The 27,661-nt window shown below is 41.6% G+C and overlaps 3 protein-coding genes across 5 annotated transcripts; all 3 read right to left on the bottom strand.

The window, feature by feature from the left end:
- Positions 1 to 473: 473 nt before the first annotated feature.
- Positions 474 to 13,807, bottom strand: LOC146567308 (glycogenin-1-like). Of its 2 annotated transcripts, XM_085287064.1 has the most exons (8): positions 13,626 to 13,807; positions 11,377 to 11,512; positions 11,083 to 11,257; positions 10,824 to 10,986; positions 3,704 to 3,830; positions 2,403 to 2,619; positions 1,719 to 1,757; positions 474 to 1,458 (listed from the first exon to the last, which is right to left on the bottom strand). In XM_085287064.1, the coding sequence occupies exons 1-8, from the start codon at positions 13,630 to 13,632 to the stop codon at positions 1,294 to 1,296; spliced, it is 1,029 nt and encodes a 342-aa protein (XP_085143190.1). In that variant the 5' UTR covers positions 13,633 to 13,807; the 3' UTR covers positions 474 to 1,293. The 2 variants fall into 2 exon arrangements, with proteins under 2 accessions (XP_085143190.1, XP_085143191.1); XM_085287065.1 differs by lacking the exon at positions 1,719 to 1,757 and having other exon boundaries at positions 13,626 to 13,781.
- A 1,755-nt stretch (positions 13,808 to 15,562) lies between these two features.
- Positions 15,563 to 19,971, bottom strand: cpb1 (carboxypeptidase B1 (tissue)). The gene is made up of 11 exons (XM_085287063.1): positions 19,817 to 19,971; positions 19,497 to 19,572; positions 19,294 to 19,418; positions 19,082 to 19,181; positions 18,885 to 18,986; positions 18,134 to 18,238; positions 17,933 to 18,043; positions 17,726 to 17,816; positions 17,158 to 17,360; positions 16,238 to 16,322; positions 15,563 to 15,932 (listed from the first exon to the last, which is right to left on the bottom strand). Exons 1-11 carry the CDS (start codon positions 19,879 to 19,881, stop codon positions 15,745 to 15,747), a joined length of 1,251 nt encoding a protein of 416 aa, XP_085143189.1. The 5' UTR covers positions 19,882 to 19,971; the 3' UTR covers positions 15,563 to 15,744.
- Positions 19,972 to 21,104: 1,133 nt separating this feature from the next.
- agtr1b (angiotensin II receptor, type 1b) lies at positions 21,105 to 27,113 on the bottom strand. 2 transcript variants are annotated; one of them, XM_085285965.1, is made up of 2 exons: positions 26,958 to 27,113; positions 21,105 to 22,287 (listed from the first exon to the last, which is right to left on the bottom strand). In XM_085285965.1, exon 2 carries the CDS (start codon positions 22,194 to 22,196, stop codon positions 21,105 to 21,107), a length of 1,092 nt encoding a protein of 363 aa, XP_085142091.1. In that variant the 5' UTR covers positions 22,197 to 22,287; positions 26,958 to 27,113. The 2 variants fall into 2 exon arrangements, with proteins under 2 accessions (XP_085142091.1, XP_085142090.1); XM_085285964.1 differs by lacking the exon at positions 26,958 to 27,113 and adding an exon at positions 26,346 to 26,625.
- Positions 27,114 to 27,661: the final 548 nt, after the last annotated feature.

Below are 27,661 nucleotides of genomic sequence, written 5' to 3'. Positions count from 1 at the left end.
TCGGTTTAAGTGCTTTTTATCTCTCATCCACACACTTTCAGCAACTTGGGGTTAGTATGTTGCCCAAGGATATTTAGCATGCAGCCTGGAGCAGACGGAGATTAAACCACCAACCTTCAGATTAGTAGGTGACCTGCGCTACAGCCACCCCATAAAAACAAATCCTTTATTCACATTTCTGTAGTTGGATCTATGAAGAATGTCAAAGATAAGAGTTTAACAGATATGAAATAGCATTTTTGCATAAACAAGATCATTCCCAAGTAGCCTTTGGCAAAAAAGGCAAATCTGAGCATGCTGTGCAGTGTGTCCTTAAAAAAATCTGAGGAAACTGGTGGAGGATAACAGAAGAAGAAAAAATTTACTGTATCTGAATTTACGTTTGCACATTTTAATAAATAGCTCCCATTTCCTAGGATAATATAAAGATAATATAAATTCCAACAAGAAAAAAAAGCACCTGAGCAACTCCACAGCTTGTAAGGATGTTTTATTGTTTCCAGATAAAAGATTTTCAGCCAACATCCAGGTCAAGTATAATGTGGTAAAATTACAAACCTGTTTCATCTACTAAAAAAGCTGCTGGTCAAGAGTGAGATAACATAGGATGACAGCAGTAGAGAGAGCAAGGCATTAAGGCACTAAAGATCTAGTGTGCATGGCTCACTGACCATACTACGGCCTTGAGAAGTGCTGTAAACATATCCTCATATCCGTGTAAAACAGAGACTTCTAATTCAAAAACAATAGAATTAATTCTTTTGAGAAAAGAAAATATTAAGAAGACTGTCAGGTTACTGCAGAGTAAAAAAGGAAAGAATAAACTGAAAAATGACAATGTCAGTGACTACACATCTTAACCACACCGATACAAATGGCCCAGTTGATCTCTTGTTGCCATCTCCTTTTTTTTGTTTGTTTTTTTTTACAAAAGAAGCATAAACATGAGAAAAAAAAAGATTTTAATATTCACCTTTAAACAAGCACACTTCGGTTATAAACCTTTTTTCACACTGTAGAAGAACATATATGAGTGTCAGGGTAAACTGAATGATAATAATCTTGCAGAGAGAATTAAAACCGCTCATAAAATTTCACATTACTTCCCCCCACTTAAATTGGGCTGTCTTTGGAGTATGGAGTTGGTAGTGCTGGTGGAAAGAGGGACTTGGCTCATTTATAGTTGAAATAAAGGTAGGAAGAAAAACTGCAATCTGATTTTTTCGGCAGTATTTTCTTGGCAACAAGTAGAACGCAAGTGCTCTTTTAAAAATATCCCGTGCCAATCCTTCTTTATTTGAGAAAAGTATCAAGCTTTCTCTGGATATTGTCAAATGAGTCCATTCCCAAGTAGTCTGCCTGACCTTGCTCCCATTTCTGCTTCCGTTCTTCTGAGGACATCTGCTGGGATTGGGATTGGGATGCCTGTGCGTGCGCGTGCGAAGACCTGCTCTCGCCCTGAAGGAATATGGAACATAACAGCAGGGAAATGAATAAATGACAAGACACGCAGACTGCACACAACATGCTGTTTTTCCTTTTTTTGCTTTTTGGAAGCGGCAAACTGCCACACTTAGCCTTTCCAAATTAATGGCAGCAGGCAAACACGTGAAAGCTCTGATTTTAGAGGAAGGGCAGCAACAGCAATAAACCAGGCGCCAACGGATGCTTAATCACTGCTGAGCTATAAAAAACAAAACAAATCTTTGTCTCCATACCTGTTCACTCTCAAAAGTGACAGTTTCACTGTGCTGGAACTTTGTGAGATGAATAAGAAGACAGAAAAGAGGTTTAAATAGCTTTGCATCATTCAAAGTTCAAAATAATGGCTATAAATTTATACTGGAGCGTTTCAGCTCATAAACTGTCTGAAAGAGGATCTTTTAGCTCCCTTAAGTTAAATCTGTTGAGATTGGCTTCCCCATGCAGGCAAAGGATCTGAAAAAGATCAGCAGGTGGGAGGGACTGTATGTCTGAGATGACTATATTAGGGATAGATCCTCTTGCTCACATCTGAGAGCATTTCGAGCAGTCTGAAGCCTCAACTTTTGGCTCTCAGGGATTACTTACACATATGCTGACCTTGCTATTTTAGCCATTTGTTATGAATTATCCAGTGACTCCATGGTTGTAGTTTTGTGCATTCGTTGCAAACGATCTTAGGTTCAAGACAGGGAGGACATACACACCCAGCCTCAGGGGTTCATCAAATGGTTGTCAGACTATGTGGTGTAAAATCTATGGTGACCCCTTTAGAAATATATAGCAACAAAAGTATGTCTTTTTCTTATGAACTATCCGCCTTTGTAACTATACAGAAAATAAGGAAACAGCTCTGTTTTAAAGATAATACCTGATGAGAAGTCGCAAATAGTGCAGGTTCAATTAAAATGTCGACTTACCTCCACACATCCTGAGTGGAAGGGCTGTTCTCCATACTCCTCATGCAGCATGGGGACCACATCACCCGAGTATAGGGTCCACCAGTTGAGAAGGAAAGTAGGGTGTGTGGCAGCATCCTGCTCACTCCCTGAAATCTGTTTGGTTTTGGGATCAAATGTGTAATCCCATGGTTTGGTCTTCCCCAGGAAATGGACCACCTTGGCATTTCCACCATATCTGAAACCAGTATTACAGTAAATGAGAGGATGTACTGTAGATGTAGTGTGGTTATGGTTCGATTTACTAAATGAAGCTTTTCTGAATAGTTTTTAATATCAAATTGTAGCAATAAAGACATTTGTATTCATAGACATAAATAGTATAGAATATGCTTAAATAAAAAAAGTTTTAGAAATGTTTTAGGAGAAACCCTGTATGTTAGTGTCAAAAAACATATTATTAAATTGTTGTGTTTTTAATTGGTCATAATAATGAACTGGACACTAATATAAATTTTAATGCTCCAGGAAACATTTTTGGGTGTCTGTGTTTAAAAGCTGGGTTAGCATGAATGAAACAAAATCCTTTTGGAGAAATAAGAATGAGAAATATATTGATCCACCCCAGTTCTGACAAGCTTAGATGTCTTTGTAGCACTGGCAATCTGCTCAAGTACACAAATAAACCTGAACCCGACACTGTCGGGTTTGTTTTGCTGTGTTTGTCAGACCTCTAAGCGTTATTGCTGACAACTACAAACAACTAAAGACATGTTTATCTTCCCTGTCCTCCTGATGGATGCCAGGAAATGCCAAACCAAAAAAAGCCTGCTGATGAGACCAGAGGTGAAGACACAGAGATGCAATGAGGATGAGAGGGTAGCTTTAGACACAGCACACAATGACCAGTCCTGGAGGCAAACGTTAAAAGGTCTTTAAATAAAGTGCTCTATTTCAGGAGTGGGTATCAGCTGCTCTGAGCTCAGAGTGGGCATCCAACCCAGAGCTGAGGGCCTGCTGGGGCGACACTCTAACTGTGCTGCTGGAATCTCGCTGCTCATCTCACCCGTAACCTGATGTCATGTCACGATGTGAATACGCATTCATGTGACCAGGTATCTACTTACATCTTGGCTTTGTATCCAAGACACAAGATTTTAGTCACATGGACAGACTGCTGTTGCGTAATATGAATTTCCCAGGGTAGCAGGTAAATATAGTATCTTATAGAGTTTGGTCACATAATTTTTTTAAACCGCACCTGTGACTTTAAGCATTTCATAATTACTCCATGAGTTTAAGTGTGCTTAGCAGACACTTACTGTTTAAATGCTGGGAGGTAAGTGTAGATGGCTATGCTGCTGAGATTGTAAATGAAAGGGAGATGTTTTGATATGTCAGCTGTTGCCCAGTTGCTAAAGAAGCCATTCAAAATCCCTTGGTCTCCTCCTGCAACAGAGAAATACGAAGGTAAGTGTGACAGTATGATAAGTCGAGTCGCTTTATATGGCACATTTAAAAACAACAGCAGTTGATGCTTTCCAAATGAGGTAGAATAACAAGGCAAATCTCTAGAAACATACATATAAAGCCCTAAAGAGAGATACCCCCGGGAGATCCCGACAGGGGGGGAGAATGAGATCTCCAATTGGACGAACTCAAGGTTAATGACCAACGCAACGGAAAGGACTATGAGTAAGACATGCATCTGCGGCAAGGCGTGTAAGAACCAGCGTGGCCTAAAGGTCCATCAAGCCAGAATGTAATGTTTGGAGTGGGAAAGTGAGGTGCAACGCACAGGTCCTGAACCTGGTGAGATGCAGGAGGAGTCTGGCCAGGAGGCACCTCACAGAGCCCAGTCCCTCCACACACCAGAGTCTTCCAATCCAAGCAGTGTAGTTCCACAACAGCGGATTAAGCCAGCAGTTGGAGCAAGTGGCAGAAGTTTGATGAGGATCTCTCCAACATCATACAAGCTGTAGCCAAAAGAGATGCTGACAGCAGGCTTAAAACAATGACCACCATCATAGTCAGCTATGCCTCAGAAAGGTTCGCCCTGACTGAGAAGTGTAACAAGACCCCTTATACCATGAACCGCAGGGCCATGAAGATTCATTGACTGCGCCAGGAGCTTAGGAGCCTTAAGAAGCAGTTCAAGAACACCAATGCGGAGGATAAGCAAGCTTTAGAGGAACTGCAAAACATCTTGCGGAAGAAGCTGATTACCCTCCGTAGAGCAGAATGGCACAGGAGGCGGGGAAGAGCGAGAGCCAGGAAACATGCAGCTTTTATTGCTGATCCCTTTCGCTTTTCAAAACAATTGCTTGGGGTTAAGCGAAGCAGGCGGTTGGAGTGCTCAGCAGAGGAGGTGAATAACTTCCTTCATGAGACCATGAGTGACCCACTGAGGGAACAAGACTTGGGACCCAACGAAGCTCTCATCAACCTTGCCCCACCATCAGTAGAGTTTAAGTTGACGGAGCCAAGTTTGAAGGAGGTGTGTGAGGTCATCAAAGCAGCCCACTCAGCATCTTCTCCAGGTCCCAGTGGCGTACCCTACCTTGTCTATAAGCGCTGCCCAGAGCTGCTTCGTCACCTGTGGAAGATCTTAAAGGTGATATGGCGGAAAGGGAGAGTTGCTGATCAATGGAGGTGCGCAGAGGGAGTCTGGGTTCCCAAAGAGGAGGACTCTAAAAACATAAACCAGTTTCGGAGCATCTCACTATTGAGCGTGGAGGGGAAGGTGTTTTTTAGCATTGTCTCCCGGAGATTGACCGAGTTTCTCCTTAGAAACAATTATATTGATCCATCAGTTCAGAAGGGGGGGATCCCAGGAGTTCCTGGTTGCCTAGAGCACACTGGCGTAGTTACGCACCTTATAAGAGAAGCCCACGAGAACAGAGGTGACCTTGCCGTATTGTGGCTGGACCTGACTAATGCCTATGGGTCTATCCCACACAAAATGGTTGAGCATGCTTTACACCTCTACCATGTCCCCAGCAAGATTAAGGACCTGATCCTGGACTATACGCCAACTTCAGGCTTAGGGTCACTTCTGGGTCAGTTACTTCAGGCTGGCACTGCTTCAGGAAAGGTATAATAACAGGCTATACCATCTCAGTTACGCTCTTTGCCCTTCCAATGAACATGGTGGTAAAGGCTGCTGAGGTGGAGTGCAGAGGGCCGCTAACAAGGTCAGGTGTTCGTCAGCCCCCTATTAGAGCCTATATGGATGACCTCACCATCACAACATCATCAGTTCCAGGTGGATCTTGCAAGGACTTGAGATACTCATCTCATGGGCAAGGATGAGTTTTAAACCTTCCAAGTCAAGATCTATGGTACTGAAGAAGGGGAAGGTGATGGACAAGTTTCCGGTTCTCAATCTCAGGGACCATTAACGGAACAACCAGTTAAGAGCTTGGGGAAACTCTTTGACTCCAGCCTGAAATACTCTGCTGCCATTCAGAAGGCAAATTGCACATTGCAAAAACATCCCTCCGGCCAGACATGATCATTATTTCTGAGGTCTCAAAACAGCTGATCATGCCAGAACTCACAGTGCCCTGGGAAGAGCGGATCGAGGAGGCCAATGAAAGGAAACGTGCAAAGTACCAGGAACTAGTGCAGGAGTGCAGGGGAAGGGGCTAGAAGACTTTCTATGAGCCCATAGAAGTGGGTTCTAGAGGCTTTGGAGGACGATCACTCTGCGAAGTCCTAGGCCAGCTGGGTGTGGCTGGGACAGCCAAGAAGACGGCCACCCAGGCTGTGAGCAAAGCGGCAAAGAAAGCCACAAGGTGGCTGTGGATTAAGAGTGCTGATCCGTGGGTAGCTACTGGTACGCAAGTCGGGGCCTGATCACCCCCGGCTGGGTCGCCTGGGCGAGGGTGTATGATGTTGTGAGACCAGAAACACCTGATGACCCCAGGATACATCACTGAAGATGAGTACCAGTGCATCCAGGAGATGTGTCTTGTATAGATAAAACTAATAGTCACATAAATAAAAAATCTAAATAAACTATAGTTTAAGCATATTTTTCAGTGATTAACAATTTGCTAGAATAACAAAATTACAATAATGAAATAACTGAATCTGATTTAATTAGGCTCTGAGGACCAGCTGCTGTGTAGTTCAAACATTGTAACATCTTTTCAAGACAAGTGGATTTGCAAATAGTGTACAGTGTCTATTCCAGCGCTGACTTTTTAATAACATCAGTCATGAAAACAAAACAAGCCTCAGGTTTCAAAATTTATTAACAGTTTTGTAATTTCTTGTAAAAATATTTGTCTTGAAGTAATTTGCCTTGGTGGCATTTGCATGCTGTGAAAATCTCTGATATGGTCACATAACAGCAAACTTGGCTTTAAAAATGTTTCTGGTCAGGTTTTGTTTGTTGGCTGAATGTCTTCACTGAAAGAGTGAGACGAATGAAAGGCACACCTGTGACAAACCACATTAGTTTTCACCTCAGCTCATCTGCTGAGATATAAGCCCAGACAAGCATTTAAAGAAATGTTCTCACATGTTTAGGACACACAACTGGATCTCATGTTCCCACTGCTACCTGAAAAAAGTAGATCTGATTTTCTAGAAACTGCAGGTAGTGCTTTACCTCAGTGGGTGCACACAGGTTGGGGCATGTGTTTAGCAGCCACAACATTAAACCCACCAAAGTTAATGTGAACAGTGTTGATTGTCTCATTAGAGGCACGACATTGCAAAAATGCTTCGGGAAACAGTTCAAAAAACAAAGAGCCCACAGCATTAACCAGGCCTCCAAACTTTGCAGATCCCAATCCAATCACCATCTATGGGATGCGCCTGAACAAGCCCATTCAAAGGAGGTTACACCCTGAAATCCACAGGACCCAAAGGATCTGCTGCCAAAGTCTGGTGCCAGATACCACAGGACACCCCCCTGAACTCTCATGTTCATTCCCAGACGGGTCAAAGCTGTTTTTTCTTTTCTTTTTTTGTGGCATGAGGGGGAGGGATATTATTGTCATTACGTTTATTTTTATTGCATAAAACATTTTATTTGTAAATAATCCTTTTTATTTTTTTCAGATTAAAAGGCAAAACAAAAAAATCCTAATCAAAGGATAATGTTGGTGTCAGTAGAAAAAATTGAGGTGCTGCCTCTGCAATTACATTGAATATTTCCAAACTTTACCCTACTCCATTCATGACCAGCCAACTTTAAATAATACAAACAGACAAAGAGGTTTAAAGACTTTTGTCTCTCACTGTGCTGGTACGTGAATTAACACTGGCCTCTGGGTTTTAAGTAAATGGACTGCAAGTTTGCGTCTGAGTTGCCTCAGGTCCTGGAGTTCAATTGGAGGGCTGTTACAGCCATTTGCCCTCCCTCAAGTTTGGCTGCTTTAGAACTGGGGCAGCCCCTTCTCACAGCAGCAACTTACATAAATACACAACTTATAAAAGTTTGGGAGGCAGGGATCTATTTGATGTTATGTGAGGTGGGTGACAGGTAGACAACTAGACCAGACCCGAGCCTTAAATAAATGACAGCCCCCCCAAAATGTGATAAAAGTTCAGTGAATCTGTGAATGAGTCACTGAAATGACACTGACACAGGACGAGATGTTGGCTGTTAACAAAACTTTCACATGTCTCTCCTAAAAAAGCATAGGACTGTAAAGTCTGTGGCTTCGGTTTAAAATAACACACATAGCTGGCGTTTGTCTGAACCCACAGCCTCCACTGGAGAGTTCAAAACTTAATATGGAGCTGAGTATCTTCATTTTGAGGGGATGAGCAGAACACAGGAAGAATGTGCATCTAACCGGTGCCAGTTTGTTTTGGCAGCAGATAACACTGGAGCCACAGATGCAGAGATAGAGCCTCTGGGTTCAGTCACTTACTTTCTTTCCTCCTCTGCAATTTTTCTTTTCCAATACATCTTTCATGTTCTGCGGGGTAGAGAGGCGTACATGTGTATATCATGCATTCCTTGCAGGACAGCAGAACTGAAATGCTGAAGGTCAAAGCGGCTTCACCTCATGCCCCAGTGCACATGAAAAGACCATCCATGTCTATAAATAAGACAGCTTTACTTACACTATCAAGCATTTAGATAGTGGCATCACACTGAAACAGGGACTCTAAAATTATCCACAAAAAGACACTAAGGGATAAATGAGTTTTAGCTTCCAAAGGGACTCTTTCTCATAAAGAAATAAGAAAATGTCTTTTGTTTGTGGTTGAAATCATGATGTGAAAGATTGTTGTGACAGAATGAGTCGGCACTTGAAAGCAGTGGCCCATATTAAGCAAACTAATTGGTTTTTCCAGTGGCACCCCCCATCCCTGATGGAATCTGTCTCACAGCATCACAAGGGAAACAGATTCAGTGACACTAACAAGTACATAGTTTGGCACTTCTGAGCCTAACTATAAACCCCTTTCATCTTTTGTTTACTCCACAACTGTTTTCTTTGTTGGAATTTTTGAGGTCAGAGCAGCCCGAGTAAACAATGATTTTGTCTAGAGTCCGGCCCTTCTATCAGCAGGACTGACAGCTGAATGAAATCAAAAGCTTTTTCTCGGCATATCAGATACATAATAAATACTGTTCTTCACTTAAGCACTTAATTGAGATTTCATCACAATACATTCGATTTTTTGGTGTCAGAAGATATTTATAGTCCAAACCAGGGAGTTCAAACTCCTTTTAAATTGTGACCCACTTTAATTGGCCAAACCAATTCAGTTACATTCAATTTTATCTATAAAGTGCCAAATCACAACAACTGTCACCTCAACGCATGACCAGTGAAGCGTCTCTCTCTGTCAGTGTAAAGAAGTGTAACTTCATATTTAATCCCTGAAATATCTTAACATAAGAAGTGCAGTTTTAACGATACATGTCAGTTTTTCTATATAATAAAGACATTAAAGAAATTTCTCAGCACAACACTTTGGGTTTAAATTATGAGAAATAAATACAAGTTCTGGTAGATCATTGCCTGGACTCTGTTGTAATTATTAAACAAAAAGGTTTTTGTTAACTCATTCTTACTTAAATAAAACAGATAATAAGGTAGATCGTGAAAAAAATAGAAACATTTTTGCAATTTCATTTTTTTATAATATAGTGTGAAGATAAGAAAAGCTATAAAACTTGAGACAATATAGTTAACATCTGAAGTTTATGCCCACTTTCACATTTTCCAAAGACATGCAGTGGGCCGGATTGGAGTCTTTGCCCAGTCGTATGTTTGACACCCCTGGTCTAACCAGTACTGCCCAGTTGGCAGGCTTTGGCTACATTTAGGTAAACAGCCCCAGTGAAGAGGAAATGAAGGATTAAATTTCCTGTACAACTCAAAAGTATCTCCCGTCATCTGACAATGATTGAGTTATTTATTTGCTTTTAAAAATCCATCGTTATTTTTGAACAATGTAAACGCCACAGATAAGAAAGTCTTGGCCTAGATTTCTATGAGCTACACTAGTCTCCCCAAAACAAAGACTTGGCAATCAGAAATATACGATGGGTTTCCAGCATGCACATGACATTATTTTGGTCATGTGACGTAGCTGTCGCCTTAGCTGCATGGTCTTAGATGAACTGAGAAACTCTTTTTGCCACTTTAGACTATCACGTGGTCTTCTGGAAGAAAATCTAATAAGTGGACAACAACTTGAAATTATTTTTAAGTTACATGGCACAAATTTAATTAAAAATAAATTCAAAAGCAAATAGGCAACTTGGTCTGATGTCCACCAGACTCTCTTTGGATAGCTACAATATGTCAGACTCAGTTACTCAGCTACTTTCTAAAATGCAAGTGTTCATTTTTTCCCATTTAGATTATGTAATATTAAAAAAAAAATTCTTGAGGAGCACCATGAAACTACGGATCGATGATGATTCTAGCCCTTCACTGAACCTGATATGGCCGGCATAGCTTTGACTACAATTCAGCAACAGTACGCTCCATGGAAAAGTGTTGCTTAATGTCAACTGGTGCTCTGTGCAAAACAGGGCCTCTCAAATTTAACCTTCACCCCACCCCGGTGAGCCCCTGAGAATAACTCAGCAGAGCTCGAAAGTCTCTTACAGGCGAGCCTTGTTTCCAGGCACCGAGCTTGATAAAGACCTTACTTAGAGCAAAAGATAAACAAGTCCAGTTAAACATCATGTTACCAAGAGCGTTTCCAAAACCATGTTTGACTCAAAAAAAAAAGGAATTTAAAAGGGCAGAAGTTCCTCCCTTGCTATATCATTGCCAATAACATGAAAAGTAGAGTAAAACATAAATTTTCACTCATTGCAACCCTGAATCTCAATAATAAACATGTTACATGTCATTAGTCATTGCATAGAACCAAGTGCATTCCTGAAAATGCTATAATAGCCCTTTAATAGACATTTTATAAAATGCATCCCGGCATTTTACAGCAGCTTACCGTCAAAGCTGCCATGTTCTGTACAATACTGAAGCAGTTTGCCATGAGTCTCCACAGAAGGACGAAAAACAAAAACGCCAGAGTTGAAGCAATCGGGCCAGCCAGGGTCAGGAGCAGCTGACAGTTCCTCTCTATCAAACAACTCATCTATATTTGAAAGAACCTGAGATGCACAAACAAAGCACATGTTTATACACACCAGTGATGTGCAGCATCTTCATTTTCTTTGTGCTGAAGCAAAATGACCTGTTAGCCTCACCATAGTGTCTGCATCCATGAAAACACATTTGGAGTAATGTGTGAGGGTCCAACAGTGGAGTTTGGTGAAGGTGACGCCCAGTTCGGGTCTCTTCATCATGGCCAGGTGTGCAGTGTCGCCACTGTCTAGCACATCCACCACCCTCACCTCATCGTAGATCCTCTTCAGCACAGACCTAATGATTTACAATACTATGAAATGAATCACTGTCAACCACCCATGTGGAAAACAAGAGTTCACAGGAACAGTAATGTGTATGAGTGAGAAAAAGTGAATGTAGGTAAAGTTTCTTACTGGCTAGGCTCTGATACATGTGGACCAATGAGTGCCACCAGCTTCTTGGTTGTATTGTGCTTACGGAGGGATTTGCCCAAAACCATTGCTCCCCGAGCATAGTTGTCATTGGTAGCCAATGTCACAAATGCCTGATCTGTAAAGAAAGAAAACTGAATTAAATTGGTTAAAGGTTGCTCCCACCCAAGTACTAACCACGCCCAACCCTGCTTCGCTTCCAATATGAGAAGAGATTGGGCGCACCCTGAGTTGCTTAACTTAAAGTTGCTTCTTAATATAGTACATACAATTTAAGAATGCTCTCAAACTCGTGTGTTAGTCAGATTCTGTTCTAAATGTTATGAAGTGGTTGAATTGGTTAGTTGTCTTAGTTGAATTGGTCACATAACTGCATCATATGACTTAAATGTGTCATATTTTTCGAAAGCCTCCGTTTTCGCAGTGTGGGGCTGCCCCACACAGTCCACACGCTGAAGAGTGCACTCATTTGTGAGCGGCTCAGAGTAGAGCCACTACTCCTGCACATCCAAAGGTGCCAGCTGAGGTAATTCGCACATTTGACAAGGATGCCTCCTGGGTAAGGTGTTCCAGGAATGTCCTACTAGGAGGTAGACCCATGGCACGCCCAAGAGATTGGGGTGTGTCATGGGAACACCGTGGTGTTCCCTTCGATAGGTAGAGGGAGGTCTGGGCTTCTCTGCTTGGACATCTTCCATAGATAAGGGAAGAAAATTGATGGATGGATGTGTTAGTCAATGAATTCATCCCATTTAAAAAATTTCCATAACTCTTCTGTGAATGACCAAATGATGGAAAGATGCTAGTCTATTTTCCCCCCAAGCCCTTCGACAGATTGGTGACCTCGCCACCTAAGACAGGTGGGATGGGCTCCAGCTTCCTGTGACTATGAATTGAAGAAGTGGAAAGATGGATAGGTAGATATTTTCCTCCAGTGTAACTGCATTGCATGTATTTTTAAAGTTTACTGCAGGAATATGAAACACACACCAACAACATTACACTGCAGTTGTAGCCTCTTGCCTTTTAGGTGATGCGTTTCTGTGTGGATTCTCTAAAGCATGAATGATCCAAATAATTCATATGTTGATTATTTCAAGTGTTTTTGAATGAGCAACACAATCTAACCTCACTAAAAGTTTTCTCACAAAGTACCCCATAAAGGTTTAAATGTCTCATTAAGGTGATTTTTATTTGCAGTGTGGCATCTACTCTGTACCACCACCTCAGGCTCCTGGGAGGAAAATCTGCCAAGTCAAGTCTTGAGAACAACGGCTTGCCTGTGAGAGGACATATAAACTGAGATGACGAAATCAGCATGGCAGCTGGGATAGTTCTGTGACTAGCAGTTAGGCCAACACCAATCCCATTTGGCCTATGCGCTAACCCTCTGGCAGTAAGATACCAATAATGGGCAAGGAGATCACAATAGATAGAGTATGTCTGACATGCTAGCAGCCCAGAGTTTCTATAAGTTTGGGCCAGTTGGAGAACAATGGTTCCAAATACCACAGCTTGCCAGGAAAATTTGTTCTGTCTCACTGCCTTTTCACAGTGCCACACCTCCTTTCTCTTACGCCCCCTTTTCAATTGGTAAAAACCCTTCTGCAATATGAATGTAACACTAAAAAACACATAAAAGATGAGAATTAGCTCTGCAACAACCCAAGGTACAGTGAAGTCACCGTCCAGGCAGCAGGGTCATTTCATTTTGAGTCAGGGGGACGGTTCCCAGTAAGCTTATACCACAAATTAAAAATTAATTATGGCGACTTAGGACACAGAGTAGTGTAGTAGGTCTCAAACTAAGGTCCAATGATAGTAAAGTAGTCTAAAAAGGTACCCTGTGAAATGATTTTATCGCACTGTGTCCACTGCACCTACTTTTGGCAGTTTCCTAATATATACATGACAAAATGGAACACAGTTATAAAAAGTAGTAACACTGTAATTATGTCACACCGGTAGCTGGTCACTGCGACAAATACAAGTTAATTATGTAAAGTAAGACTGTAACCACTTTAAGAATACTAAACTTCTTATTCAACAAGGGAACACAACTACCCAAAAACAAAGAGAACAGTGACAAAAGACTATATTAGCTACATAATGTCATTTAATGTCACCAAAGTTCGCGCCATTTGCTACTTTTAAAACTTTAGAGAAAAAAAAACAAAAAATTAACAAGAATTTTTTACTATCGACGCTGAGAGTGTTAAAATGTTACCTACCAGCCATGACTGACGAATAAGTCGCAGCTACTCTGTAGCCTGGACTTTGCAGAAGCCTTGCGTGGCGAAAAGGACCGACTAAATATACAGAGGTGGTTTAAATACCAAGATGACAGCAGCCAGACCGGCGTCACGTGACAGCCCCCAACACACCCACCTGCTGTTGACATGCTCCACCGCTACACAGCAGCACCTCAAGCAACACCGCTTTGAACAGGTTTACAGCCTACAGATGAAGAAAAATTGCAATTATTGAAAATATTGTGCATTGCTTCCTCCTCCTAACGTTACGGAAATTTCACAACTCTGAAAAAGTAAAGGGGGAAAAATTCTTTGAGTCAGAGATAACGTTGCACTCTCAGGACATAATTCTACAGCTCTGACCTTTCAAACAGCTGCCAGTGACAAATGAAAGACGGCGAAGATGTAATGCGTCCAGGAACAAGATGTCCTGTAGTAAACATTTGGCACTTTGTCGCCACCTTGTGGATTGAAGAGCGTATAGCAAGGCATTTATCAAACCGTAGTTTAGGAGGTCATTCAGTGCTCTTATTGTATTACACAACAGTGAATTATTTTTAGCTCAAGTAGTGTACTTTAAGAGGAGTGTCATAATTAAGCAAGAGGATGATATGTCATTTTACTGTCTTACATTTAAATCAAAATAATGACATCAAGTGGCAGAATTAAAAGCATACAAATGGCAATATTGACCACAATCTTACCAACCTGTTTAACATGCATGCAATGGACTGTTGCCTAAGTAGCTCAAGAATAATTTAGTGCAAAAAGCAAATATAATCTTCTTAAAGTGTTATTTTATTAATTAATCTAAAGAAAAAAGATGACTATTATTATTTTTGAAAATGTTACAGTTAATTTGCATATTTGTAAAACAGAAATCTAAACATTATTATGTAAAAGCCTGTTTATCATCTTTTGTCTGTTAATTTTCAGTAATTTAAAGTAAAAATCATTTGTGTTATCATTGAAATAAACGTGTAACTATCCAGCACAGAGGCATAATCTCCCCAGTGTGTCCTTGGTCTGGTCTTGAGCCTTCATACAATGTTGAAATTTCTTCTTTTAAATCACTGAAAGAGTGCCTTTTTAATTTAGGCCCATACCAAACTGCATGGACATTTGCATTTTTAAAAAGCACTAATCAAAGGAGAAATAGAAATCACTGAAATGACAATATTACGAACAAGCTGACTGACAAAGTCATAAAAAATTGGAACAATGAAAAAAAATATAGTACATCCCACTTATTATATATATCAGTGGGATGAGGGTCAATACACTGCTTTTATTTGAATATAAAACTAGTCATATTTTTTCCCCTGCATTGTGATGCGTGAAAACCAGTCAGTGAAATTTACTTTTCCAATTTTACCCCAGAAATGTGAATGTGAAGTAAAATTTCCCGCTGGTCTTTGGCTCCCTTATTTTCTCCACCGAGGCAGATGCTTGGCAGAATGGAGATGCTGCCAAGAAGTGCTCTTTGCTTGTCACATACTGTGCCCTTGTTTAGAAAATCCCTAACAACAGATACCCACGCCCACCTAAGCGCTGCTACTGGAGCAGTGCCATCTGAACAAGAGGGATCACTGTGATCCAAAGGGGTGCAATAAATTTGTGGCTCTTTCTTTTGTTTTCTTAAATGTCTCCTTTATAGACACTTTATAGAAACTATAAGAACATTTGGTGTTTGGCACAGTTACATTATGGTTTCATTATGGTTACATTACACAATATTTTTTCTTAAAGGTTGTGGTATATGTTTCTAAAATGTTTCCCTCTTAATTTGCATTCATTGCAGCAGATGATGAGCCCTAAAGTGAAAGTGTTATTATTGCTGTTGTTCGTACGCAGTAAAGCCTCTGTGTACCAGACACAATATTATCGTATACACATAAAAAAATTGATTCAGCGTGTGGGGATGGATCATTGATTTTATTGTTTGCACTCATCTTGACATTCTGTCAAGCACAGTGAGGAAACATGGCGGGTGGTGCCCTGTATCCATGGATACGGGCAGGAGATGGCTGAGAGGTTGGAGGGGCTGGGGGCTGGTACAGAGGAGCCGAGTTGGCAGGGGTCCTGGCAGTTCCGCATTTTAATAGAGGTTCTTCTGCACGTGGGCCGCAATGTACTTGACGGCCAGCATGGTCTCCTCGCATGTGGGCTTGATCTGAGACTCGGGCAGCAGGAAGCCATATTGACCCTCGTCACGCAACTCGAAGGTGTAGGAATATTTCACTCCCAGGTCGTAGGCCCAGTCATCAGAGCCTCCAGCAGCGGGGTCTAAGGGCAGATGAGGAGAGAGTGAGGGAAATCACTGAGATGGTGACATTCTGACAACCTGGGACAGTCTACATGTGTTTTCATACACATTTTACTTGAGGGGGGGCAAAAAAAAGAATCCCTTGCTTGAAATAGCTGTGGCTCATGATTGCCTTTTGTGGTTTCAAGAGGCCACATTTCTCAATGGAGATGGGTGCGCTGAGAACACACCATAATGCATAATGACAGAGGTGGAAATAGGTTATCAAGCTATCACTGAATATGCAATCTTCCCACAATAAAGTGTGACTATTTGCTGTACTTACAGATAGTTGGAGCACCGGGGCCGCTGGTGTAGACTGTGCCATACAGGCTACGCAGAGCAGAAGAAGCTCCCTTAGCAACTGCCATCTACAATACAAAATACAAACAAAAGTCAAATGTGTTATAGAGTGAATTAATTATAAGGTTTAAACTATATACATATATATATATATCAACACAGTATCTGAGTATATCAGACTGAGCAAAGGTGTGTCATTGCCTGGAAATGCTTGAATTTGGAGGACTTTTTAATGTAAAATTTGTCACTTTAAACCAAACAAAGCACGCACACAAATGACACCACCTTTAAAATACAGCTGTTACACGTTATAAATACATGCTTTTCACCCTGCGGGTTTCCAGTAACATTTTTAGTGATATTATAGAAAGCAGTAAAAGCATCAGCGAGTTGCAAGAGGAAATGAAACCCCCAGAGAAACGCACAAGCAGGAAATGATATTTCTGGCCAGACTGATGAGTTATGACAGATCCCTGGAGTTCTTTTGTTCTGTAAAGTGTCAGAAGACAGTCTAAATTACAAGTGAGTAATAGAGAGGCAGAGACGTGTGATCTGCCTCAGTTAGTGTGAGAGCTGGAGCAGGGGTGTGAGTGTTAACTGTGCAGCACCACGGACACCCCAGTGAGAGGTAAAAGAGCCATGAGAATGAGCCATGTAAGCAGGGAGTAAATGATTTGCTGCAGCTAAGTGTGGCCCTTAGATAAGAGTAACACGGTAATGGGGTGGGTAGAGTTATATTTATATTATATGATCTATTGTAAAACTTTTTATTTGCTCGTATTCATGTATATCACACATACAGATCATTATTTGAATGAACTGAATTCATAATTATACATAGCCTGACTCAGAGGTAGGTTTTGTACACTCACTGCAATGCTAAGGCAGATAACAGTGACTTACCAGCTCGTCATGGTCTGCAGCTAACTCATAGGTGTAGGAGTAGGGGAAGAGCAGCATCTGAGAATAGGAGTGGATAGTGATGTAGGCCTTGATGATGGATTTATTTTTGCGGATGAAGTCAGCAAGATTCTTGGATTCAATTTCAGATTCAGGAGCGGTGCCACAGTAAGTTTCGCTGCAGGGGTTGGTGGAAGCTCCAGTGGCTGCAATCACATAGAAAACCATGTATAAAAGTTTTCTTTTTCTTTTTAAAATTGTTAAATAAAATGACATAATAAATTACAAACTAAAAATGTTACCAAGCAGCCAAACTGTAACTAAACATATTATTGACTTGCCAGATTAAAATACATGGAAAATCTATATAAAAAAAAATACCGGTACAGTTCTATGTCCTGTCCTTAAACCTGATATTTTTGCTGAAGTTTTTTGTATTTTTAAAAAAAATTAATTTAGCTTTTTATGGAATGCCTATTAACTGACATTTAAAAATAACCAATGCAATTGCAAATTACCCCAATTTTTCTTTTATCAGTCTAAGATTTAACTGTTCATATGTCATACTTACTGCACCAGCCAGCATTGAAGTTTCTGTTTGGATCAGTCCCAAGGCAGCTGGATCCAGCGTTCCTGGAGCGAGTTTTTCTCCACATCCTGTTCTAAAGTTCCCAAAATGCATACAGATGTGCATTAAATGCATTCTTCGAGATATAGCACAAGGATGTCTTCTTTTAACTAAGGCAAACAACTTAAGTTTAAATGGATTGTAACGTACGTTTGTGTGGGTGAACACGTAACCATCGATGTTGAAGACGGGCAGAACAAAGACATCCATCTGGTCGAGCAGGCTAGTCATCTGAGAATCACTACCATAGGCGGTCACAGCCTGAGGAAGATTGCAAAAAAATTTGTGCTGTAATCAGTTATATTCCTTATTTGTAGGTGCTTGCCTCGGTCATCCTGGCATCTTCCTTACCTCATTGACAAACCACTGACAGAAAGCATGAGAGATCCACTCTCTGGCGTGGAATCCACAGTCCATGAAGATGGCAGGCTTGGTGGAACCAGACTTCTTACCAATCTGTGGTTGTTAAATGTAATCACAAAACAATTGTTGCATGTAGTTATAATATAAATTAAAAAATAAATTCTTTAATGTCTGTGAAGGTTCTCAGTCATCCAGGTCATCATAGTCTAAGGAGCTTGGAAAGAGGATGCCAGTGTTCACATTTTGGCAGTGAGGACAGATGGTTTGAAAGAGAAGTGAAAGAAGCCATTTACGTCCACTGTGAGCGACCATCTTTGAAAAGAGGCGGTGGTTTACGACACCAACTGTCTGCCATTTCTAATCCAGTTTTGAGATCCCTTCCCAGACGCCTTAACGCCCACTCACATCCTGGGCCATCTGACCTCAGGAAATCACATGATAGGATGGGTCCAGGTTTCACAATGAGCTCACCCGAAACCCTGGCTGATTGTGACCCACACCTGTTTTCACACCTTGGCTCATGCGATTAGGTAGAGGATCATCAGGGGGTCCTATGTCCCTCTTTGGGGGGATACTCCCACTAGGTTTAAATCTGGGACTCTCCACCATTTGACCTTAGAACTGAAGAAGCTTCTCGGATGAGAGGTGAAACGTCTTCAAGCAACTTAAAGAAGTCCAGATGCTTTTCTTTGCAAGCTCCTTTGACTAAATTCTTTAATATTTATTTGGGTAAGCCTACCTTGAGAACTACCATGGGACGTCCCTCATAGGTGTTTCCAATCACCTCCTTGCTGATCATATCAGAATTGGCAGTAGCCATTGAGTTCATCCATGACTCAATCTAAAATAAACAGGACAAATATGGTAAGAAATTAATGAAAACCAGAAAAGAAAATCAGAATTGAGATCGGCGCTCTTAAGGGTTTCGACTCTTACATCGCTCCAGGTGTTGTACTTGGTGTAGCTGTGGGCTCTGGGAGAACCCTTGTTTTCAATCTGGCGATCAACAGCCTCCTGAACATCATCAATAAAGACCCTGAATAGGATTTAATTAAAAAGTGTCACAGCATTGCGTGAAGAATGTAAATCTGGGGCACAAAATATCCAGATAAATATCCTTTAGTTTAATTGTTTGTCTAGCGACCTACTCTAGCTGCATGCCGCTCTGCTGCAGGACGGTGAACACCATGTCCAGGTACTGGGCAGGCACACGGATGTCCACGCTCATGCCCACAGTCACCTGCTCAGCATTTTCTGGGGTCCAAAAGTCGAGCTGCAGATGGCAGCAAAGTCAAACACTTGAGCAATGAAACATATGTGTGTGCCTGTATGTGTGAAAGCAGATGGGTACCTGAACACTGTTAGCCAGTTCCCTAATGACTTTCACATGTTCATTAAGGACAGGCTTCAGACGCAGAACTTTATCACTGTTTAAAAAAGGGGGGTGAGAGAAATCAACATTATAAAATAGCATCCACAAACACTTTGCCTTCACTCCTCAGCAGTTTCTTTGGAACACAGTAATACCCTTTGCATAAGCCACAAACTTAGGGAACGCAGGCTTATATAGTACTTCTATTATTAGAACTGCGTCATTATATTTTTAGTGTCATCACATGCTGTAGTTTACAGGAATGCAGTCCTTTTTTTAAAACAAAAGTGTAAATTTACCCCTCAAAGCGAGTGACGTCAGCGAGGGCAAAAGCCACCAATCCAAAAAACAGGAGGACCTTCATGTTGGCAATGAAGCTGGCTTTCCTTGTGTACGACACTTATACCTCGCAGCTTGCCGTACATCCACCAATCTGAGTCTTTTACGCAAAGATGTGTCATACGTCCTTTGCTGTGTCGCTGGTTTTTTTTAGGTGTTACGTGGAAAAACGAGAGCCTACATGATGTACTGTCAATGATTAATAGATTCAAGACGTGTTTGAGGCATTTTTAAACCAAGGTCATTTGATTTGGATAAGTCACAGTTATCAGAAGTGTTTTTTGTAATGTGTGACTTGCTTTCACGACTAATCAGGATGATTTGTCTCTTTTTACACTCAGCTATTAAAAAATAAGATCCACCTTGGACTGTATTTTATTTCTTTTTAATTATATTTTCGTATTCACAAAATGTACACCTACACGGTATAAAAAAAACACACCTGTCAAGTTTAAATACCACAAAGACAACCACCAAAGACACTGACAATGATCTCCCAGCCTGGATTATTTACATGGCACTCCATTTTTGATAGCATGTCACTCCCAGACTTGGTAGCATTTCAGTGTTGATATGCAAACAAATATACATTTTCACAAAGAGGACATAGTCTGACTACACTATATAACATACGGAAAATAGTTACTGAAGTCAGATATGCTGCAAATATACATTTACATGACATTTTGCAATACATTTCCAATTATTTCATGTATGTTGCCACTGGCAGAGCATTCATGAGTGGCTTAGCACTTTTTTTTAGCATTGTTCCAACTAGTGAACGACCTGCTGAGAGCAAAGGATAGTTTTCACTAGACACTATAGTACTGCACTGTATCATCGAGGCACAGTGCTGACATAATTTTGCAGAACATGCATATCTTTTTATAAATAATGGGATAAGTGTTCAGTAATTCTGTATAATATTTTCTTGCAGAGCCATACTATATTAATATGGCTTTTTTGTGACACTCTCATTCATTTCACAGGGTTAGATGGGAAAATTTGCCAGCATGCTACGTGACATGGAATGGTATATGAATAAATATTCTGCAACTACAGAGGAACATGTGCACAACATTACAATCATTGTGGATGTTTCAGTGCTGGGTAATACAGTTGGGCATGGAGAAAAAAAAAGAATGGAATGTCTCCATCCCCAGGTCTTTGACCTCAAACTGAAAGAGTGAGGAGAGGTCAACTGTACCCTGTTTCTCTCTCCCCCCCCCCCCCCTTTCCCCCCCCCCTTTACTTCACGTCAGAGGAGGCATTACTTTTGACTGCAAGGCTCAGTGCCTCTGTGGCGCGAAAAGAGAGTGCACTCATCTTGGAGCTAATGCTCGGGTGAGGCCCGGGAACTGCACCTCGGGAGCAACGCAGCAGATGGAGTAAGTTTTTGCGAAAGTTGTGCCCCACGAAGCTGTACACGATAGGGTTCACGCAGCTATTGAAGTAGGCAATGCATATGGTGAAGGGTATGGCGGTGTCAATGAGTTCCACGATGGAGCAGTTGTTCACAAGTTTCAGTTGGGTGAGCACCTCCATGAAGTGGAATACCTGGTGTGGCGCCCAGCACAAGAAAAAGGCCAAGACAGCTGCTGCGAGCATGCGCAGTACCTCGTCGTCCCGCGAACGAGAGCTCTTCTGTATGTGCGTGGCCCCCAGCAGCGCCTGCCCAATAAGGCAATAACAAGTGAGGATGATGACAAAGGGCACCAGGAAGCCCAGCAGGATCTTCATGAGGCTGATGGCGAGGCGGAGCTCTTTCAACCACATTTCATTTTCTTCAGTCGGGTGCAGAATGCCGCACACTGTAGTGTTAAAGTGTGAGATGTCGTGGAGATCCCTGATCACCGCTGTGGGCACACTGAGCACGAAGGCAAAAAGCCAGATCACCACACAGGTGAGACGCGCATACACCACGGTGCGGAAGCGCCTCGATCGCATTGGATGCACAATAGCCAGGTAACGGTCTAGGCTGAGCGCTGTGAGGAAGAAGATGCTGGTGTAGATGTTAAAAATCACCAGCCCTGCACTGGCCTTGCACAGGAATCCTCCAAAGGGCCAACTATAGCCTGTGGCGGTGTAGGTGGCCCACATTGGTAGAGTGATGAGAAACGTGAGGTCAGACACGGCAAGATTCAGGACGAAAATGTTAGCCACCGTCTTAAGCTTCATATAGCAGTAGATGACAGCCACCACCATGCTGTTTCCGACAATGCCGATGACAAAAATACAGCCATAGACGATGGGTACCAGGGTGAAAATTATTTCATGGTGTCCAGACATACCACATGCCAGTTCTAAACCGTCTGTTGTTTCTGTCGTTAGATTTTGCATTTTGAGCACCAAATCCCAAATGGGGGGTCCCTGTAGGCAGGGTTGGTCTGTGGTGACTGATACAGGCCTTGGGAGAGGGCCTCAGCGAGTCCTATAAAAGAAACACACACACAAAAAAAGAAAATGTCACAGGCAGCCCAGGAGAGGAGCCATCATTACTGCTGGCACGGCCCATAAACGCTAATCCACACGAGCACCCATGAAAATGCTCACTCTACACCAGCTCATTAAAGACCTGCACATTAAAGCCATCCTGACGCTTTATGTTATTTCTGTAAAGTAAGAAGCCATGAAAAACAGATGTTGCATGTTATTCAATATTCCAAAAATGCCCTTTAAAAACGTCATTATTCAGACAGCCTGCATTCTGCCTTCGCCTTATAATCGTCCCTCGGCTAATGAAGGGCAACAGTAAAACTGTACAGTGTTTATCAAATGCTCGGTCCATCTGGGTTGGACTGTCAGCACCCGGAAGGAGAACATTTATGCCTCGTGTTATGACCTGAGTTAATGAAGGCCGCATGGCAAAGCGCGAGCTTGGATAACAACGCCATTAAACACTAAAGCGCTGAGGGAGCAGGGGAGGAGAGGAGAGGTTCGAGGCTCCAGTCACCGTAAAAGACATGTCACGTTTTAAACCCTCGGCGCGCCGAGATACATTGTACACAGCATGAGAACTTCTAATCAGCACACACCTAAACAAACAGGACAGCAGGGATTCAGCTCTGTGGAAACTTTGCTCTGTGAGAAAATCAAACCTGCGTGCTGCGGAAAATTGGCCTCGGGGCTATTTTTTTCTTTTTTCTTTTTCTCTTTTTTTTCATGCTTGATTTGCACAAGCTTAGAGTGAAATGGGAATATAAAAAACAAATTCTCTCCTTTGCTGAGCATCTTTATGTTTAATAGAATAGCTTTGTGGGTGTCATTAGTGGAGCTGATGTAATAATATTAGCATAAGCCTCATTTATATGACAATATAGCTGAAGAGATTACCCAAACTTGCACAAAAAACAAGAAATATTTGTGGTTACAGTAAATCCAATCTGATGCCAAAGAAAACATAACTCTGTCTTTAGAGATCATAAGTAGGCAAATACAATTTGAAGATAATGAACAACTGTTTAACTGATTTATGATTTCTTTTGGGAATGAGAAGTTAACCTTTTATTATTATACAGCTGTCACGACAGAAATGGAATTCCCTGGATTACCAGTCTGAGTAAACGGAGCAGGATTTTGCCACAAGATGGCATGCTAGCATTAGGATTTTACTCTTTACGTCTCACTGCTGACTCAGCAGGGACACAGCGCATTTTGACAGAAACACTACTGATATTTCAGCCAGGGTGTTTCTATACATTTAGATTTTTTTTTTTTTAAAAAGTAGCCATGTGCTCCTGTCACAATCTCATTGGAGTTTAAGCTACTCGAATCAACCTATTGCAGACACTTTACCTTCACATCTACTGAGCTCAGAGTCTGAGCTCCAGCAGCACAACTGTTTTATCTGAGAATAATAAAAAGATCCTAATTTTTCAGCAGATTTCAGTAGGTGAATTCTTTGAAAAAAACGAAATAAGAAAAAAAAAACCCTGCGTGCACTAAAGCAACGACCCTATCTGCTGCAGATGTGGGATTTATCGAGTGTGGAAGATGTGTGGATGCCAAGGGCAGCAGAATAATGGAATATCTCTGCGAGTTTCCTGCACAGGCCCCAGTGTAACAGGTAGGATAAAGCACCGACACAGATGTCGAAGCTCGGATTCAAAGTGCGGGTGTTTTGCTTCTTAATGTTTATAATGGTGGGTGACTGTAATATCAAACCATGCAAACAAGAGCATTAAAATGAATATCGGTTTCACAGTTTGGGGATTTTTAAACGATTAAAGGAAATCTCTTGATGCTCAGAAGATTTTTGATTGCCAGAAATGGAAATAGGAGAGAAAATGGACACTCTTTTACTATTATTAGTGCAGTGCAACGCCAGTGTTTTTCCATGAGGGAGATGAAGATAGTAAGGGAACGTGTGTTGAGTTAATACAAACAAGGCTCCATGTGCTGAATATCTATAATAAAGATAAGGTGGCACAGAAAGAAGGTGACTTAGAAGAAGGCTATTTAGGGTGGCTTTGTCCAGTGAGCTATAGCTTGAGTGAGATGGCACATTACTGAATGGCAGCTATAAACCCTGGGTGACCACAGACAGGAAGGCAAACAGCACCTTCACAAAGTCCGTGCGCAAGCTGCATCCTCTGAGACAAGACAAAAAGGCTGCAAAGGCCCAGAGTTGTTTGCAAACAAAGCTGCTTACACTGAATGATAAAATCAGGGTTAGGAGGAAGTTTGGGGACATTTCTGCCCTCCAGATCTCTGTGGCTGAATCCTGAGTGACATTATAGTAGCAACATTTGAGTCCTATTTTGGGGCATTTAAAAGTGGAATCGTTCTGGGAACATGGGATTTATTTACAAAAACTAAAACAAGGACAAATTAAATCACTTTTAGTTTAGAATAATAGGATTGTCTAAGTTGGGACAGCGAGAAAGTTCCCATCAACTGAGCTATCTGAGGCTACCCTTAGCTTGAGAACCCAGCTGCTCGGACATGAGCAGCACCATCTGGCTGTTCAAAGAGAAAACCACTAAAATCAGTGGCTGATCGAGTTAATGATTTATATCAGCCTATTACAAAGTGAGGTTCATCTTACTGGAAACAGGCCACTTCACCCCACCTTCCTGTTTCAGCCCTGTTTGGTCAACAGGATGCTCTGCAACAATGGGTGCCTCTGACTTTTGTGCATCCTGCATCTCTAAAGGTGTTAAAGAAATACAAATTCAGCATGAGTTAATTAACCAACAACAAGACCTGAACCTTAAATTTCCTCCTTTCCCTGAAGGTGAACAACAATGGTGTCTAATTGCATAGTGCATCTCAGCCGTAGCCTCCTACAACTCACTTCCTCCTCCGTCTCAGCTTGCATGGTGTTGCTTTAAATCATGAGCTTCTTGAAGTGAGGCAACCTCCCTAAACTGCTGAAGAATCTGCCACTGCATTAAAAAAGTGATACAGTAAAGCTCTCATTTTAACATGAATCCAGAAATAGAAAAACATCAAAGGGTTTAAATTAATAATACATGTGTGTATGACATTGTGACAGTGTCCATGAACTAATCAAAGACTTGACTTATGGCTTGCAGCTGGGCAGCTAATGGAAATATTGGCTCCAGAAGTTATGTCTGCATCTTTCTGTTTATAGAACTGCGCTTTCATGTGACGTACACAATCAAACAACACAAACCTGTGCCTGAGAGGCTTCCAATCATTTCTTGTACTACGACTTTGAATTACAATAACCTAGGAGACTGTAAATCCTGCTATCTTTTATTTTTTTCCAATTGTTTTGGTAATTCTGTTAAAAAAAGAAAACCTCGTATAACCTGAGAACAACAAGTCTCTTGAATATGGAAACACGAGAGGGGGGAATGAAACTCCTAAAAACTTTGACAGCAACTTTTACTCTGAGAAGTCTGCAGCACTTTATTTTGTCCCTTAACTTCTTCTTTCCTCATTATTACTTCAATAGTATGAATTTTGTCGCCTTCACTCACACAACTATAAATTAAATTCCATCAGTTCTTTTTACCCCTGGTTTGCTTTTCCTTCACCTTTTCACGTGTTTTTTTTGTGATTAAATTCTTCATAAGCGAGGATTTTCAAAGAGCACGGAGATACTGTTTATCAGGAAGTGGATCCAATTTTCTATGGAGATATAAGACCTGGGTTTGTATAGATGGCATGACTAGGTTCTGAATTCTTCTCATTCCTACCGCAGATTTACTGTAGTTGGTTTAAGGGTTTTAAACACAGAAGAATTTCATAGACAGAGTAAACAAACAGAAGGAATAAAACTGCGCTGATTTACTTCGTGAATAAAGCCAGTATGTTGTTGTGTTGTTTTATTTTCATTTGCAGGTTCTGAAAGTAATATTAGTCATTTTAGTAAATGAAAAAAAGTTTTTCAAACTGCACCAAGAATCAGCAGAAAACAGTTTCTCTAACTTATCCCTAAAATGCTAACGTTCATCAATGAAAGCAAAGATGAAAGTTGGTGAGAATCCTTCCTGAAAGCGAGGCAGTGTCAGTGCTTACCTGCAGTGCTGAACCAGGAGGCTGTTGATGCTTTCAGAGCAGGACGGGCTGAGAGATAGAGAGACCACCGCAGCGTGTCACTGACTGCTTCTGATTTAACTTAACCGCTGGAGCAGGACGAGGAGGAACACCGTCTGACACACAACCCCCTCCTCACCCCACCACTACTCTCTCTCTCTCTCTCTCTGACACACACACAAACACACAAACACACACTCTACAGTGATGAATGAGTTACACTGGAGCCAGTCAGCTACATATTGTCTTGACCCATCTTTCACTCTGGCCAACAGACTCTGCAGATACACAAACAACCACACATGAGCTCTTACACAATAGCACCTCTCCTCTCCTCCTCTCTCTCCTCCTCCTCTCTACTTTCCCCCTTGCACCTCAAGCACTATCTCCCCTCCTCTCCCTTAACGTCTGCTTTTAATCATCAACTTTTTTCTGTCTTATGAAATTGACTACTTCTGACAGCTTGAGATGATTAACATTCCAAATATAGCCCTGTTGCATAATCCTTTAAGGGTGTTCAATTTGGCTCTGCATTTTAATTGACTATGCAAAATCATGCTCATAATCACAGACAGCACTTTGTTTAAGTCTTACTTCAATATTTTGGCCACCTCTCTCCTTCCACTTATGTCAGCTCTCATCCAATGACAGTCCCACCGTCCCTCGTCCTCTGCACAGCATGAAAGGAACGGCCAGGGTCTGATTATGACTGAGCCTGTCAACACACTTTATTAATAGCTGCCACAAGAATCCCCTTGAATCACTATGCAACACGGGCTCAAAAAAGTGTGTGTATGTCGGGGGAGATCAGTTGGGTGGAGCCTGAGAGTTGGGACACTGTTATTTTTTCCCCACTTCTTGCTAGGGTTCCTCAAAGCGTTTCCTGCATTTCAGTATGCGATTCATCTGTCACTCATTTGCCACGCTTTTTTTAAAAACATATGGACCTTTTCTCGGCATTGTGTAAATCTATGTGCATGCATACCTCAGAGCTTACAACTCCCCCTTGGCCAAACTGTCTCTATTGAAGCTGTAAGTTTGATGAAAGTGACTTATTAAACCACTAAAACAGTTCATGTGTGATCAAAAAGAAAAGAAGGAAAAACCCAACTCAGGCACGAAAAGGAAAGAACTCGTCTGCGCGCTTGTGTAATCCAGCTGCATTAAGAAGGAATTTCTATTTTTAGGGATTGCACAGAACCGTCAGACACAGCTTGGTTGTTATTCGTCTCCCCCTATTCTTTCTCAAGGTCTGACAGGTGTTGAGAAGCAGGTCACATCCTCGCCTCTCTGCTGCA

The sequence above is a fragment of the Mchenga conophoros genome, linkage group LG9, assembly GCF_057382185.1.
Source record: "Mchenga conophoros isolate Kocher_MC1m ecotype Shallow Benthic linkage group LG9, M_conophoros_male_GT1.1, whole genome shotgun sequence".
NCBI lineage: Eukaryota > Metazoa > Chordata > Actinopteri > Cichliformes > Cichlidae > Mchenga > Mchenga conophoros.
Note: the sequence above shows the minus strand (reverse complement) of the source record. Positions and strands in the feature narration are given on the sequence as shown.